Source organism: Microcebus murinus, chromosome 14 (genome assembly GCF_040939455.1).
Source record: "Microcebus murinus isolate Inina chromosome 14, M.murinus_Inina_mat1.0, whole genome shotgun sequence".
Classification (NCBI taxonomy): Eukaryota; Metazoa; Chordata; class Mammalia; order Primates; family Cheirogaleidae; genus Microcebus; species Microcebus murinus.
Genome location: NC_134117.1, coordinates 60,470,621 through 60,489,463, shown reverse-complemented (window position 1 = coordinate 60,489,463; position 18,843 = coordinate 60,470,621). Strand labels below are relative to the sequence as shown.

At 34.7% G+C, this 18,843-nt stretch overlaps 1 protein-coding gene across 2 annotated transcripts in view; it reads left to right on the top strand.

Moving 5' to 3' along the window:
- ADK (adenosine kinase) overlaps nt 1–18,843 on the top strand; it is a 519,384-nt gene that overhangs the window by 33,630 nt on the left and 466,911 nt on the right. For both annotated transcript variants that reach the window (XM_012759893.2, XM_012759894.3), the window contains exon 3: nt 12,015–12,068. In XM_012759893.2, the coding sequence (XP_012615347.1) occupies nt 12,015–12,068 (54 nt within the window). The remainder of the gene's footprint in view (nt 1–12,014; nt 12,069–18,843) is intronic.

The window sequence follows — 18,843 nt, the reverse complement described above, 5'->3', positions numbered from 1 at the left end:
TCTAAGAATCCATTGTTAAATCCAAGATCAAGAAGATTTATTCCTCTGTTTTCTTCTAAGAGTTTTAGGTCTTAAATTTAGGTATTTGACCCATTTTTAGCTAATTTTTTGTATAGGGTATGAAGTAAGGGTTCATCTTCATTTTTTTGAATGTGAAAATCTAGTCCCAAGCACCATTTGTTGCAAAGGCTATTGTGTTCCCCATTGAATGGCCTTGGCACCCTTGACAAATATCAATTGACCATAGATGTATGGGTAAATTTCTGGATTCTCTATTCCATTGATCTATGTCTGTCCTCATGGCGGTACTGCACTGTTTTGACTAATGTAGCTTTGTAGTAAATACTGAAGTTAGGAATTGTGAGTTCTCTGACTTTGTTGTTTTTCAAGATTGTTTTTTGTATTCAAGATCCCTTGAAATCCCATATGAATTTTTGTATCAGCTTGTCCACTTCTGCAAAAAATGCAGTTCGAATTTTGATTGTAATTACATTGGATCTATAGATCAATTTTGAATGTATTGCCATTTTAATAGTATTAAGTCTTCCAAGTCAATAACACAAAATATATTTCCATTTATTTAGGGTTTTTTTTTTTTTTTTTTTTTTGAGACAGAGTCTCGCTTTGTTGCCCAGGCTACAGTGAGTCCCGTGGCATCAGCTTAGCTCACAGCAACCTCAAACTTCTGGGCTCAGGCAATCCTGCTGCCTCAGCCTTCCAAGTAGCTGGGACTACAGGCATGCGCCACCATGCCCGGCTAATTTTTTTCTATGTATATTAGTTGGCCAATTAATTTCTCTCTATTTATAGTAGAGACGGGGTCTCGCTCCTGCTCAGGCTGGTTCTGAACTCCTGACTTCAAGCAATCCGCTTGCCTTGGCCTCCCAGAGATTACAGGCGTGAGCCACCGCGCCCGGCCTATTTAGGTCTTTTAAAAATTCTTTCAACAACATTTGTTAGGTTTTTAGTATATAAGCCTTCTACTTCTTTGGTTAAATTTAATCTTAATTATTTCATTATTTTTGATGCTATTGTAAATGAAATTGTTTTCTTTCATTTTTTGGGTTGTTCATTGCTAGTGTATAGAAATCCTACTGATTATAGGGGAAGACAATTTTTAACAAGCTTTTTTGATATCCTGGAGATTACCCTTGCAACTATATTTGAATAAACCTAATGTGAAAGGGTCAGGCAAAAACTTATACATGTGTAAATTTGATCTATTGTAATATAATAGGAAATGTGTTCGGGCCTAGGATAAACTAGAAGATGTGTCTTATCCTAAAACATTCAGATACAAATTTTATTTTTTTAATTTGTTTTTTCTTTTATCTTTAAACAATTTGTTTTTCTGTAGACCTCCTGTGGTCATCAGATACAAATCAGAAAACACTCCTGTATATTGTTAATGTTAATAATTTTAGTTCTTCTGGTTACTTTGCACTTTTAAATAATATACGCAAATTTCTTAAAGTTCTTGTTCTATCAACTTTCAATAGAATCTCTTGACTTCTCATTATGTAGGATAAAATTACTGCTACCTCTATTCTTCCTTCAGCTACTGCTTCCCTCTTTCTATTTCCTGACTTCTGTTAACTATATTTTTAATTTTTATATTAAGGTTGATATATTTTCATTCTTTTATCTATCTGTAGTTAAGCGTTTTCAACTTTGAATTCAAATTGATAGTGCAAGTTGAAAATGACTTACGTTTATGCTACTTGTACTGTATATATCGTTTATTACAGTGTACTAAGAGTGTAAAGAAGGTTTAACATTTGGAATGTAATTAGAGTAATTCATTTTATTAACAGACTAAAAAATTAAAAAAAAATCATCTCAACAGACATAGAAAAACCTTTTGACAAAAACTAATATCTAGGCCTGAAAATAAATAACTTACAATGATCTAGGGATAGAAGGAAACTTGCCTAACTTCATAAATGTTACTTTAGGGAGAAGCCTAACAGCATCATTTTTATCTGAAAGACTGAAAATTCTCCTCTAAGATCAGGAACAATTCAAAGATGTCAGCTTTCATTATTTCTATTCACAATGTTTAGAGTGATACTGGAGAGTCTAGTCACTGCAATCAGATAAGAACAAAAGACACCCAGATTGTGAAGGAAGAAATAAACTGTTTCTATTTCCAGAAGACATGATCATCTATGTAGAGTATCTAATGGAATCTACAAAAAGCTTTACTACCTTGATTTCAAGAATTATAAAGCTATTGTAATCAAAACAGTGTATCAATGCAAAAATAGATTATTGGCATAGAATAGAAAACCCAAAAATGCACCCACACATAAATGAACAGCTGATTTTTGACAAAGGGGCAAAGCAATTGAGTGGAGAAAGGATTCCTTTTTAACAAATGGTACTGGAACTATTGGATCTTCATGTACCAAAAACAAAAAAAAAATGAACTTGGTTCCATATTTTGCACCATATACAAAATTAACTGATAAAACTAATGTAAAAACTAAAACTATAAGATTTCTGGATGATAACATAGGAGAAAGTCTCTGTGACTGGTTTAAACCAAAATTTCTTATATATAGAAACACCAGAAGCATGTTCCATAAAAGGAAATAATTGATGAATTGGACTTCATTAAAATGGAAAATTTCTGCTGTTGGAAAGACGCTGTTAAGAGAATAAAAGGACAAGCCACAGTCTGGGAGAAATGTTTGTAAAGCATATATCTGATTAAGACTTTGTGTTCAGAATATATAAAGAGCTTATTACTTTGTTAATATATTTTTCGTATTTGTTATAATTAGAAAACCCAATTAAAAAATGGGCAAAATATATAAACATTTGCCAAGGATATATGGAAGGTTAATAAGCACAAAAAAAGATACTAACATCTTTAGTCATTTGGGAAATATAAATTAAAGGCACAACAAAATACCACTGTAAATATGTTAGAAGAGCTAAAATATAAAAGCAGAACATACCAAATGTTGGCTAGTATGTGGAAGAACTGGAACTTTTTGCTTATGGGAATGTAAAATGATGCACCGAATTTGACAGTTTCTTCAAAAGTTAAACGTACATAAGATGGAGACTACATACTTTTTGATTCAACTATTCCATTCTTAGGTAAAATTAGGTAAAAATAGTCTAAGAGTCCACAGCATGTTGTTTCAGTAGCTATTAGATAAAACTGGTTTCAGGTTACAACAGACAGTTTCAGCAGCCAGGCCTGCAGAGAAATAAATTCTTGGACCAATATTATGTGCTCTGAGTGCTTTTCGCCTCTGGCCTCTTGCCTCTGTCTTAGCTGGGTATGACAAGAATGGCTGTTTGTATGACCAACTTTGACACATATATAACCAGTGTTATTATTTTGGTGAACATGCCTCCAGACATCTCTTATGCATCTATAACCCAGAGATTTATGTATTTCGGACAATACTATGTGTAGTATTTAGGTAATTTGCTGTTTTTCACTCAACACTATGTTTTGGATCTCTTTAAAAATTCACACAAATGTGATCAGAATGATTATGACCTGGCAGCTGTGTGGTGACACTATTGGGAACTCAAGTAACTTCTTTGTTTTACTAGCAGCTGATCCTAAATGGCTAACTGAAGTTTTATTTTATTTCAAAAAAGTTTTGATCTTTAGCCCTGATTTTGAAATCCATACTTGAAGATAAAAAGCAAGATTTTGGACCATATAAGGTAGAGACTTGCCTATATTATATCCCTGACCATTTCTTCCAAAATACTTTTGAAAATGTTTCATATGATTTTGTAAGATTTTTTGGTGGTGGCGAAAAGAAAAGACAGACGGAGAAAGAGTAAGGCCAAACCATGTGGCTTTATTTAGCACTCCTGGACGAGGTTCTGGGGTCCCAAGAGAGGGGGCCCCAGAAGTTGCCTCCTTTTGAAGGGGGTGAGGCCTTTTATACCATTTGGGCCTGGCTAGGGACTTTTGGCAGGAAGAGCTGGGGCAACCTTTGGTGGTTATTGAGAAATAGGAGGGCCGGCGATATTTGTGGAATCTAGGAGCCAAAACTTTCTTATCTGGGTGTGGTAGTTTTCAGTGGGGCAGTTGTCCTTGGCAGGTCCTTGGTGGGTCTGGTCTCATGAGCCTTTTCTTTTTTGATCTAGGGAAGGGAGGGGACCTGCCACGAGCCTTACAGATTTCATTAAACTATGTTTAGCTTATGTTTCAGTATTTTACATTTGAACGGTGTAAATAAATTATCCAGAACAGTTTGATAAGTTCTGTACAGTTATGATTTGAATGATGATGTCCCCTCCAAAATTCATGTTAAAATTTACCCCCAATGTAATAGTATTAAGAGGTGTGGCTCTGCCCTCATGAATGGGATTAGCATCCTTATGAAAGGGCTCCAGGTTAAAGAGAGAGCTCCTTTGCCCTTCCCTTTCTTCCACTATGAAAGGACACAGAGGTCTCTGGACTACAGTCAGCCAGAAACTGACTAGCAGCCATGTAAGTGAGCTTAGATGTGGATTCTCCATCTTGTGTTGAGTCCTGAGATGACTACAGCTCTGCTTCACAGCTTCACTGCTACTTTGTGAAAGACTTTGAGCCAGAGTCACTAAACTAAGCCATTCCTGGATTCCTGACCCTCAGAAATGGTGTGAAATGACTGTTGTTTTAAGCTGCTAAGTTTTGTTACACAAAGAGCACTAATAAATAAAGCACAAATGTTTGAACACATATACACATGCAAAAACTTATTGGTAGGTTGGTATGATGCTTGGGTTATTGACTGGTGGGACTTTATTGTGGCTTGATTATGCTGAAAGCCTACTTTTTTTTGTTGTATGAGGGAGGGAAACAACCTCTAATATTAGTACCTGGGAGCCTTTTCTCTGAGTCTGTTCAGTTTCTTCATAGAGCAGCCTTCTGCTCTATGAAGAAGGCTCCTTTTGGGAGGTATAAGCCTGGTCACTTTATTCTTAGAGCTGGCCAGAGAAAGGGGCTACAGGTATGAAAAGTTAAATAGGCAATTTCATCTGTACCTCCCTACTTCTGTTGTACCTTAGTTCAGAACTGATTCTGTTTAATTTCTCCAGAGAATAAACTTAACATCCAGCTAATTAGCTAATTTTTTCTATTTTTAGTAGAGACGGGGTCTTGCTCTTGCTCAGGCTGGTCTCGATCTCCCGACCTCAAGCCATCCTCCTGTCTCTGCCTCCCAGGGTGCTAGGATTACAGGTATGAGCCACTGTGGCCAGCCTGTTTTGAGTATTGAATGAGATAATTTGTGTTTGGCACATGTTAGGTAATATTATTGACTACTGAGGAGCTTGAAATGTCTCTCCTATTCCTCTGGTGGGTAGTGGAGAACACTTGAGAGGTTTAAGCAGGGGGATAACATGGTTGGATTCACATTTTAGAAATATATAAATCATTATGTCTGTAGTGGATCAATAGATTTGAGGAGGCTGTAATAATAAACTTGTTGAGAGGTGATGACTGATCATTGTATTAATAGTTACAGTAGAAAAGTTGGGAGAGAATACAATGATATTTTACTGTTATAAAGGTTAAGACTTGATTGATTTAATGAATAGGGTAAAGGAGACAGGGATGACACCACAATTTTTGGTTTTGGTGACTGAGTAGATGGTGGTATTTACAATTGAGTTAGGAAGTATGGGAGGAGGATTTGTTAGGGGAGGGGTCAAGGGATTGAGTTCAATTTTGCTTGTGCTTGAGATGACTGTGATATCTGGATGAGCATATTCAGAATACAGTTTGATTTATGTTTTTTGGTGGGTGGAAGAGTCATGGTCGACTCTTTAATGTGCATTGACACAATGTCATTCAATAATGGGAGCTGTTATTACCATTATTATTATCATTATGTAGGTGATATTTAAAGCAACTGATAAGATGAGTTTTTCTAGAGAAAGGGTGAAAAGTAAAAGGAGAAGTGGGCTGGAGGTAGAATATTTAATGAATAGATGGATAAAGAATAATTTTGGAAGAAGACTAAGAAATAGTGAGCTTATCAGGAAAACTAAGGGTCTCACAAAGTATAGTGAGTTTGTATAAGAGTAGTCAATATGCTGAGTGCAGTGGCTCATGTCTGTAATCCTAGCACTCTGGGAGATGGAGGCAGAGGATAGCTTGGAGTCAGGAGTTTGAGACCAGCCTGAGCAAGAGTGAGACCCCATTTCTATAAAAAATAGAAAAAATTAGTCAGGCATAGTGATACATGCCTATAGTCCTAGTTACTGGGGAGGCTGAGACAGAGGGATTACTTGAACCCAGGAGTTTGAAGTTGCTGTGTGCTAGGCTGATGCCATAGCACTCTAGCCTGTGTGACAGAGTGAGACACACTCTCTCTCTTTTTTTTAAATCTGTCTTGCTTCACTAAAATATACATGATAAGAGACTCTTAAAAAAAATAAGTAAAGAAAAATTTAGGAATACAAAAAGTGTTCTATGTATTTAGGTTTAAATCTAGTTTAATTTTTTCCTTCAGCTTTTTCTAATTGAGTTTTAATTCTTGTATACTTTGCTAATGAGAATTTAAAATATTATTTTCATAACCTTGTAACTTTTTGCTATTATTTTCATTCTAACCCTGTGATTTACTCTTAATCTGTTTCTTTATAAGCTTCTTAAATTTTAGTCCAGCTTTAGTCTGAAGACATTGTTGTGGTGATTAACACTTGGCCCCATTTTTTTCCGTTTTAATATATATATGTTTTTGAGACAGTGTCTCATTCTGTTGCCTGGGGTAGAGTGCCATGGCATCAGCCTGCTCACAGCAACCTCAAATTCCTGGGCTCAAGCAATCTTTCTGCCTCAGCCTCCCGAGTAGCTGGGACTACAGGCATGTGCCAGCATGCCTGGCTAATTTTTTCTATATATTTTTAGTTGGCCAATTAATTTCTTTCTATCTCGCTCTTGCTCAGGCTGGTTTGGGACTCCTGACCTTGAGTGATCCTCCTGCCTCGGCCTCCCAGAGTGCTAGGATTACAGGCGTGACCAACTGTGCCCTGCCCCGTTTTAATATATTTTAATCTACTTTTATTTTTTGATTGGAAGAGCCAATTAAACATGTTAAGTTGTTTAAAATCTCACCACATTCACACTGTCTACTTGATTGGTTTTGCCAATTCTGTAAAACTTTGCTTAACACTATTGGGATTCTTTGGCTGATGTGTTAATATTTGTAGATTTCTAGATTTTTTTTTTGGTTGTTTACTTCTTAGAAGGCAATTTTGGTTTCAATTATTTATAGAATATTTTATTGTCATCCTGCTATGTACCAAGTCTTAGCATAGTATTGACTGGCTGGGTCACGTTGGGTATGGCACTTCTCTCATGACTGGCTTGTTTGTTTCTGGACTTCACAGTCTCCACAAGGACCTTTCAAGACACTAATTTCTATGCCATGCTAATCTTCAGAGAAAGAGCACATTTGAATAAAAAATATATCAGTCTCTTATAAAAGGCTGTTATAAAAGTTATGAACACTTTAAATCGCCCTTTCCCTTCTCTTTGAACTAATTGGATTATTCATTTTACAGAGGTGGAAGGTTCTAAGAAGGGGAACAGTGATGAGTATTTATTACATATTAAATAATGTGCTGGGTACTTTTCATGTGTGTGATTTGATCTGGAGAGCAACCCTGTGACATAGGCAGTTTTATCCTCATTAGAGAAATTATATGCCTTGCCCAGTTCAGAGAACTAATTAATGGCAGAATCAGGAGAATAGTGCAAGTCTTTTGAATTTTAATCTAGTGTTTCTTCTTCAGAGGTTCTCTTAGAGGAGGCTAGAGGCAGGATAAAGAGGGCCTTTCCCTGAGTTCTCTCTTCCTTCCCATCTTCTGCTCTTTGGTGTGTATATCGTTTTCCTCTGCTAAGTTTAGGGAAGAAAAAAGTTGAGAACTACCACTGTACCATTTTCCCATCTCTAGTTTTTAGGGTCTGTATTCATGTTTGAATCTAAGAAATGGCTGTAAAAGCAGGACATCTATCTAATTATGCCATTAGGAAATAAAACCCAAGCAAAATAGCCTGTGCTTTGCATCATTCTGGGAAAGACATGGTGGGAAGTTGAGTTACAGCTTTCTACTAAGCTGACTTTTCCCTTTGAAGTTTGTTAATTTAAACATTGAGTATTTAGAGGATGAGTTAAATATGATAGAATCAAAGGCTGTACAGCTGTCCCTCACTATCCATGGGGGATTGGTTCTAGGAACCTCCTCAGATACCAAAATCCACTGATACTCAAGCCCCTTATATTATATAAAATGGTGTAGTGTTTGCATATAACCTGTGTATATCCTCCCATATACTTTAAATCATCTCTAGATTACTTATAATACTTAATACAATGTAAATGCTATGTTGTTATACTGTATTGTTTAGGGAATAATGACAAGAAAAAATCTTGTACGTGTTCAATTTTATACAGACACCACCATCCTTCTCCTCTCCCCTCCCCTTCAGATATTTTCAATATGTGGCTGGTTGAATTCGCAGATGTGGAGCCCATAGATATAAGCTGATTGTATCTTCTGTCTTGCCAATAGCAGTAAGGTTGGCAGAACAGGATATGTTAAATGAAAATGAGAACTACATAAAATTATAAACCCACATTTAAACAAACATAACTGTATTTTTCAGTGGGAAATAACTCCATCTCATTAGTAAGGTTTATGGTCCTGATGGCATATTTACCTTATATTTATATTTATAGTTTATACTTCACTACTTTCAGAATGAATTTGAGGCAGTCATTTTCGTTTATAACATAATTTTGACAATTATAGATGTATGTTATTTTTCATGTACTTTTTAAAGGTATTTTATAAACTTTTTCCTTTACAAGTAACTGTCTATAAATATGGAGTTTGATTATAGTTTATGAACTTTAGAAATGTATTTAAGTACCTGAAGGAACAAATTACCTCTGAGACCACCCTTTTTCTTTTCTTTTCTTTTTTTTTGAGACAGAGTCTCACTTTGTTGCCCAGGCTAGAGTGAGTGCCATGGCGTCAGCCTAGCTCACAGCAACCTCAAACTCCTGGGCTCAAGCAATCCTTCTGCCTCAGCCTCCCAAGTAGCTGGGACTACAGGCATTCGCCACCATGCCCGGCTAATTTTTTTTTTGTATATATATTAGTTGGCCAATTAATTTCTTTCTATTTATAGTAGAGACGGGGTCTCCCTCTTGCTCAGGCTGGTTTCGAACTCCTGACCTCGAGCAATCCGCCCGCCTCGGCCTCCCAGAGAGCTGGGATTACAGGCGTGAGCCACCGCGCCCGGCCCCTTTTTCTAATTTGTAAACTAAATCAGTGTTCCAGTTTTTAAAATTAGTATATTCTTTTAGGCAGAAAGTTGATTAATAACTGTAGGTTATTTTAGTGACATTTTAAATAGTGATTGACCTAACTAAAATTGAGTAAAGTGGATATTTATAAGGGAGATTTCTATGACAAGTACAGATCTAGACAGAGTTTATAAATAAAGAAATACACATACATATACATCAGAATATTTGTAGACTTAGGTAAATAAATAGACATGCACATAGGCATATATTTAGTAAAGAATTTGGCCTTACCCAAAGAGAGCTTTAAAGCTTGTTTGAGATTATAGAACCACGATGCCTGGCTAATTTTTCTGTTTTTAGTAGAGATGGGGTCCTGCTGTTGATCAGGCTGGTCTCAAACTTCTGAGCTCAAGCAATCCTTCCAGTCAACCTTCCAGCATGCTAGGATTATAGGATGAGCTGCTGGCCTATTTCTTTTCTTTTTTTGGAGGTGTAAGTGCTGAGAAATCTATTCACATAATTAATTGGATTGTAATGGACTGAGTTTTCAGCAATGTCACTCAATTATTTGGACTCTATTATAAAAATTATTTTATTTATCAGCTGACAATTTGATTAGGTCCCTCTTCAGTTTTTTTAGAAGGAAAGAATTAGCAATCAATTGGCTTTCAGTTATTAGAATTGTTAAAGACATGCAATCTGGAAAGTATACCAAGAAGAGCTTTATGAAGGCTTCTTAAGTAGTTTTTAATTATATCTATCAGCCTTTCACTTGGTATCATGTTTACCTGAATATTTCAGGTAGTGCTAGGAAAAGTTAAATATTGTTAATTTCAATAAACCTATGTCAAAAGGATATTTTTTTGATAAAATGTTTTTATCAAGTGCCTTGTCAGGTTTAGTCAACATGTTTTACCCAAAACTGTTTATTCAGTTAAAGGCCATTGTCTGTCTCATAACCTTTTTGGCAAAACTATTCTTCATTGTCAAACCAATTAGATTTACTTTCATAATAGACCAATTAGAATACTTTTCATAATAACAAAAGTCTAACTTCATGTTTCAATTCAAGTAAATGGATTGATATATTTTCCTGTGACAGCCATCTTCTGATATTTATTTCTCAGTAAACAAGTGGAAGGGCAAGGAGCGTTGATTTGTTGCCTGGAAGAAGTAAGTTAACACCATCTGTCTTATTGGAAACTCTCTTAGCATTGCTTTACAGGACTCTTCTTGAAAAGTAATGCATTCTTAGATGATAAACAAAAGATGGGAGAGAGAAACTTTTAAAATGATTTTAATCCACTTCTGCCCCACTCTATAATATATCTGAAAGTATTAATAGAACATATTGTGGGAATTCCCTATCTCTAATTTCCAGCTTTAGTCTTTACAGAAATAATATAAAATGGGAAGCCCTGAAGTTTGTGCTTTTTAACTAAAGAAGACTTTGCAGATAAAATATTATGAATCATTCTTTGTTTAGCACTTCAGAGGTTTTTATACCCCAGGCAATAAAATACTGTACAGTTCCATTCAGAATGGATGAGAAGTGTGTCATTCTTTTTATAAAGTCGTTGTCTTAGTTCATTTTATATTGCTTATAACAGAATGCCTGAAGTTGGGTAATTTATAAGAAAAGGAATTTATTTCTTATAGTTATGGAGGCTGAGAAGTCCAAGGTCGAGTGGCTGCATCTGGTGAGAGCCTTCTTGATGATAGGGACTCCCTACAGGGTCCTTAGGCACAGGATATCACATGATAAGGGAGCTGAGCATGCTGATATGCTAGCTCAGGTCTCTCTTCCTCTTCTTATAAAGGCACTAGTTCCCCTCACATAACCTATTAATCCATGAATGGATTAACCCATTCATAAGGGTTGGAGTCCTCATGATCCAATCACCTCTTAAAGGCCCCAATTCTTAATACTGCCACATTGAGGATTAAATTTTAGTGTGAGTTTTTGAGGAAACAAATTTTCAAACCATAGCAGTGGGTAAAGACACTTGTGAAAGGGGAGGCAGGAAAAGAAAATCAACATGACCTTTCCACCAGGACGGGACCTCTGATCCATTGTCAGGTAGATTTGTTTTAAGAAAGGGTTGAGTGGGAATGAAAAATTGAAGACCTGGGAATTTTTGTCCATTGCTGTTTATTTTTTTCTGTGTACCCTTCAGAAAGTCTGTTTATCTTCAGCAGTAAAAATATATGGTATTGTGAAAGATCCCTGATGTAATATTTATAGCAATTTCTATTTTATAGGGAGAGAGAAACAGACTTAAATAAGTGAAATACTTGCCAGTGGTCATTAAGCTAGTAAATGGTCAGTCAGAAACTCCAAAGCTTATATTTTCTCCTGTGTCACACTACTTAATACAAAGCCTGGTACGTAGTAGATGCTTGTTGTGTATTTAATGAATGAATATTGTTTTGTGAACTCTAAAATATTTAACGTTGTGATAGTTTCTTGAATTTTTTGACTTGGTGGATGAGTGTGACATTATAGATGATTCATGGTTGAGTTGATTTCCCTTTGGTCCCTGGGGTGGTGTTCATGGAAGTAACTAATAGAACAGCAAAGAAACATCTGTTTGAGCATTTTTGGTGTTTTATCAATTAAGCTAGAGACCTATAATAATGCAGTAGCAACTTGTTTGCTAGGGGTCAACTGACTGTATGTTGATGCTATGTTTGTATGACCAGTATATTTTTGTTTCTGTGTTATAGATATTCTTTGAAACCAAATGACCAAATCTTGGCTGAAGATAAGCACAAGGAACTGTAAGTGCATTAAACCCAAGTTGTACCTAGTTTACTTTATGAAGTAGATGTATGTAAACAATCTGTTTTTAAAATTATATAGTATATAAAGCTGTAATTTACACTACTTAAGGTTTACACAGGATGTAATTGCTCTTGTGTGTGCATGAAAATATGTAGTATTGTATTCCATCATCTAGATTAAAGGCACATTGGGAAATATGTCATTTCATTTTCTTTCCCCAAATAAAATATTAAATTGTCCTTGCTAATTTTTATTATTTTATTATCTTATAAGATAATTTTATCTTATTCAGATGGCTTCCCAACTCCCATGCTAATGATGGAGAAATATAATTTTGTTTCTTTTGTTGCTTTATGAAAAAGTAAATGTCTAGCTATTGTTTAATATAAAACAATTTAGATATAAACTTTGAAATGTGAATAAAATTTCATTGCCTTTAAAAATTTTAATGTACCTCTCTTAGGATTCTACCTTTTACTTTAAAAAATAACTGTATATATGATTCTGGGTTATCTCCATTGCTATTTTTCTGCCCTAAGGTAGTATTTAAAAGATGGTTCCTTATAGGAACCATCTTTTAATTGAAAGTGATAGGCTTGGGAATTTTTAAATTTCTCAACCTTTTGAATATCTTAGGGTGATCCAAAGAGGGAAGCTAAAATAAAAAAAAAAAAATTATGTGCGTCCATTTTCTAGCTAGTGTAGTTTTTTCCCATTGTGCAATAAGAAAAATTTTGGTGATAATTATTATGTAAACACCTAATGTCAGATTATACTGTAGAATTAAGAATTTGAGGCCGGGCGCTGTGGCTCACGCCTGTAATCCTAGCTCTTGGGAGGCTGAGGCGGGCGGATTGCTCAAGGTCAGGAGTTCAAAACCAGCCTGAGCAAGAGCGAGACCCCGTCTCTACTATAAATAGAAAGAAATTAATTGGCCAACTGATATATATATAAAAAATTAGCCGGGCATGGTGGCGCATGCCTGTAGTCCCAGCTACTCGGGAGGCTGAGGCAGAAGGATCACTCAAGCCCAGGAGTTTGAGGTTGCTGTGAGCTAGGCTGACGCCACGGCACTCACTCTAGCCTGGGCAACAAAGCGAGACTCTGTCTCAAAAAAAAAAAAAAAAAAAAAAAAAGAATTTGAGGCATTCGAAGCAAACTACACCTTCAGATTAGACCAGACTTATTCTTGATAATGTTTAAGAGTCTATCCTGTTCATAAATTTATTGGTGAATTTTACAAACTTCCTTGGGAGTTTCCCTAATGTTTGATACATTCCAATGTTAAAAATAGTTTAATAGCTAAGATCCCTCTTGGTTTAGTTTAATGTAATCTTCATATGTACTCATCTATATGGAGAATGACCTTTTTTTTCTTTATAGAGTATTTCAAGACTATTATTTTCTCTTGAGATTAAGTAATATTTTTTCTAAGTACCTTTAAACTGCTTTTTAAAAACTGTCCTGAATCTTCTGTAAATTATTTTTTTTCTTCTCTCCTATTAAAGAGATATTATAGGCCTGGTGCGGTGGCTCACGCCTGTAATCCTAGCACTCTGGGAGGCCGATGCCATGGCACTCACTCTAGTCTGGGCAATAAAGTGAGACTCTGTCTCAAAAAAAAAAAAAATATTATGCTAAGTATTAATTGTAAAATGGTAGGACCAATGTGCTGGGAGAGAATTTCTTTAAGAATTGTTACAATTTATATATTTCAATGTTATACTAATAGCCAGTCATCAATATTTATATATTTGTTCTATCCTTGTTTGCTTATTTGATTATAATCTCCATAGTGAGTTCTCAAATATATGTGTGTGTATATATATTTTTTTGAGACAAGGTCTTGCTTTGTCACCTAGGCTGGAGTGCAGTGGCATGATCTTAGCTCACTGCATCCTGTCACTCCTGGGCTCAAGCAATCCTTCTGCCCCAGCCACCCAAGTAGCTGGGACTACAGGCATGTGCCACCATGCCTAGCTAATTTTTATATATATATATATATATATATATTTTTTTTTTTTTTTAGATAGCCAATTAATTTCATTCTATTTTTGGTAGAGACAGGGTCTTGCTCTTGCTCAGGCTGGTTTCGAACTCCTGACCTTGAGCGATCCTCCTGCCTTGGCCTCCCAGAGTGCTAGGATTACAGGCATGAGCCACTATGCCTGGCTGGCTCTCTGCCTTGTAGTTTTTGACCTACATACTAAAGAAAACTTTCAGTTGTACATGTCACCGTAAGAGCAGAATATTAATTAAAAAAAATTCAACAGCAGCTCTTTATGAAAGCTGTTTGTAAATAATCTCATTTGTCTCTTTGCAATTCAGATAGCCAAAATCTCTTAGCAGGACAGTGGCCATGGAAGTCATAATCCACTAAGGAATGTATAACAACTCACCTGCTTCATTAAAAAATTAAAATCTCTTTGTGCTCAAGACCAAGTTTTTAAAAATATCAGAAGAGATAGGATATAAAACTAAATTTAATTATACAATCAATAGTTTCATGCTTTATTCTCATAAAACATATTACTGCTTCTTAATTCTAATCTATTCAAGACAGTCTTGATTTATCCTCATGTTGTATAAAATGTGTTGGCACCATCACATTGGCTTTTTGAGGATAAGTATTCTAATTCTATAAGTGTACCAATAAAAAAGTATAATCATAGATTGAACTAACCTTATATTGTTGTATATGGTAAATATTAACTATGTTTTCATTAAAAACATTCTTAGTTCCTGAAATCTGATGATTCATATTGCATTTATACCTATTCATGCTTCACAAATACACTTGTTATTTTTTTGTCTGAGAAAGACTGATATGCAACAAAACAGGGAAAAATTGGTCAGCAGTAACACTTGTTTTTCTGAGAAAAATGTTTTTTCTTAGGTTTCTGTTTTTCATTATTCTACATACTGCAGACTCTAGGGGATGATTTTAAGTAGGGAAAGCCGAGCAATTAAAGTTGTGATGTGATTAATCTAAAACTGTGGGATTTATACTTTGCTATATGGGTGATCCAATAATGAACTGGTTTTATCAGTCGTCTATAGATTTTTTTAAATGAGAGTTTTAGTTTTGTAAATGGAGAAATTTAAAATAAATTAGAGAAACATCATTTTATGCAATATGTATTTTTTTTCACCTACTTTTTCACTACTGGGCATTATTTAAAGAAAAGATACCATAGCTTTTTATGTATCAGTTGTACCTCAATAAAGTGATTTAAGAAAAAAAAAGATACTGACTTCATTTATAACTGAAGACTTACTCTCCAGTAGTGGGTTTTCTTATTGTTGGACACATCTGCTGTTGTAGAAGATAGAACCATTCTGTTTCCATGAATCATATAAATTCGATATTACCTTGAAAAGAATATTGAGATCTGATTATAAGGATTATATATTTATAATATATAAGTTATAATATTTAATTATAAGTTATAATATTTAGTTATAATTATAAGTTATAATATTTAACTGTAAGGAAAGTTAAATATTGATTGAAGTTAGGGGCAAATTCTAAAAGCAAATCTAAATTCAGATGTAACCATAGCACTTAACATATATGGAGATAACTTGTTATCTGAGAATTTATTTTTCTTCACGTAAAGACGCAGCAACAGCACATCTGAGGATTTTTTAGTTTTGCTGTACTATGTAAGGCATGGGGAAAACCTCTTTAAAAGAGATTCACGTTTATTTACTTTTTTTCAAAATAGCTACCAAGTTAAAGTGTGAATTTACATAAGCAGTGTATACTGTTCTAAATATGAAGTATATTTTCCCTTCTGATATTGAACGAATTCTATAATGATATTTTAATGTCAAAATTAAATTATTTTGTCAGAATTCTCACATTTTAAATTTTGTCCTATAAAAATTAGTATTTAAGTTTTTGTCAATTTAGGATTATGATGAAATGGGAGAAAATAAATTATGCAAGAGTATTGGAAAAGAAGCTCTTAGACCTTGCTCTTTGATGCACTGTAAAAGTATTATAATTTATTATAGCATAGTGTTCAATTTTTAAAATAGCAGGGGAGATATATAAGTATTTAAGGGCATGTTTAAGAATATGTTCAGAGCAGTTAGAGACAATCAGTAACATCTGGTATGCTCTTAAATTCATTATTATTAGTGTTGTGACTTTGCATTTCTTTGACTACATCAAGATTGTTTTAGTAAGCATGATTTAAGAACTGAATGCCTGTAAAACTAATAAATAGATTTTGTTCATGGCAAAATGTATTTGTTTAAAGCAAAAGAGAAAAAAGAACCCTGGCAAACAAAAAAGTCAAAATTGAAATAAAGAAGTTAGGACCAACAAAAAGTTAAATTCTTAATATTTTTTCAGTGTTCATAAATAAAGTACAGTTTTGAAAATATAAACATTTTTATGATCCTATTCACAGGGCTGTTTTCTTTCATATCTTTTTTTTTTTTTTTTTTTTTTTTTTGAGACAGAGTCTCACTTTGTTGCACAGGCTAGAGTGAGTGCCGTGGCGTCAGCCTAGCTCACAGCAACCTCAAACTCCTGGGCTCAAGCAATCCTTCTGCCTCAGCCTCCCGAGTAGCTGGGACTACAGGCATGTGCCACCATGCCCGGCTAATTTTTTTATATATATATATATATATATATATATATATATATATATATATTAGTTGGCCAATTAATTTCTTTCTATTTATAGTAGAGACGGGGTCTTGCTCTTGCTCAGGCTGGTTTCGAACTCCTGACCTCGAGCAATCCGCCCGCCTCGGCCTCCCAGAGTGCTAGGATTACAGGCTTGAGCCACCGTGCCCGGCCTCTTTCATATCTTTTAAATTATCTTACTTTGATTCTAGAAATTAACCGTTGAGCCACTATCCATATTTTATCATTACTAGTGAGATTCACATTGATACGGTTACTTGCTACAGGTTATACTGCTATTTAATGACAATACTGGCTGAGAATCCAAGTCTCTTGGTTTCCATTTAAGTGATTTTTCTTGTCATACCAAGCAGCTCTTTAAGTATACAGTAATTTTTAAAAGGCATTAATATCTATTGGAGGATGCAGTAACTGATTATAATGAACTCAGTAGCTGATTAAATTAATTTCACAGTATTGTGCTGTGGTTTTAGAATCCATTTCAGACCCATCGCCAATATTGAGTGAGTTGCGAATCAATCTGCTATCTATGACTGACTTTCAAATACAAGGCAGTTCACATTCTTCCAGGGAGAGGATATAAGTCAAAGCTTTTTGGCCAACTTTTGGTACAAAAAGCTTGTGAAATAAGTCAATTTTACACTTACAATTTAATTTAATTACATTATACATTTTACAACCACATATTATGTAAAATAATTTTAAACTACTTGTTCTTTTTTTGCATCTCATTTATTTGAACAATCTTATTCAGAATCTTCATCATCAGTGTCTTTGTCTTTACTGGAGTCCTTTTCTCTAGAACACATCAGTCTTTTTCCATCCTAGTTGTTTGATTCCGTGTATGATACGTTCACTGGTACTTTTATCCTAAGCTACATGCCTCTTACATAAAAGTTTTTTTAAAATTGGTTTTTGTAAATAGTCGTGATCTTTGTATGGTAACCATTTACTATATTGCTTTATAAATTAGGCTCTAAAGAGCTCTTTATAATAACATTCATTATTTGTCCTTATGAGGTTGCATCTTCAGGCATAAGCACTAAAAATCTATGTTAGGTTTCTTTGCTCCTTTTTTACTGATACCATCAGGTGACTTCTGTAAGTATCCTAAATTAGCATTGATTGAGGTCATTTCAGGTGTATGCATATTCTACAAACGCTTCTCAACCAGTTGAGACCAGAATTTACTTTTTGGTGATCTTACTTTAAAATTCTAGAGTTTCATAATTTCTTCTATGAAATTTTTATACCTGAATTATTAAACTTCTGAAAGGTTTGCTTAAATATTTTCTTTAAAAGAAAATAATTAACTCCGTAATGAAGAAAGGCAGCACAAGGGATAATTTGTGTTTAACCTTGGCCTTACATTTGTGCATGATAGGTAAATGAAAAAGTTTGTCATTAGTGATAAAATCTAAAACCTCTAAATGATTAACCCTAAATTGCCACCTTCTGCTTTTCTTTTGAAGAAATGTCTAGTGTCCTGGACTTAGCATTAGAAGAAACTTAGTTTATGTATGAATTTTGCTACAGGCTATAACCTTGCTAAAAGGCCAAGTTTACTGCAAAATTATCCCTTTGTATAAACTTTGCCACAGGCTTGTAACCTTGCTATATCAATTAGGATTCAGTGCCACAATGAGTATTAAGAAATAAGGAATTTATTATAGGAATTAAATGTTATTCAATTATAGGAAAAACTAGGTATATTAAGGTTCAAAAAAGATCAGAGAAAAGTCACCTAAACTGCTCTGATGGAGGTGAATGAGTTGGAGCTTTCAGGTAGGCATGTCTAACTGCTGGAATCAAACTGTAAAGGAGGCTGGTGGGTTGATGGCTCTTTGCAGCTCCACCTTTATGAGTTTTCAGTGAAGTATCTGGTGTTAGGTTTGGGCTTGGTAGTTGCAAATGTGGGATGGAGTAGGGATATGTAAGGACAAATTGAACTTTTGCCCACACCCTTGTGTCTGTCCTTTACTACCTCTAACCAATGACTACCTTTGGAATGAAATGGCTGCTGCTTCACTTGCATCCCCAAATCTTACACAGATATCGCTTGGGGCAAATCTTAACATGAAACCAATCAGGGGAGGAAATTCCTGGAA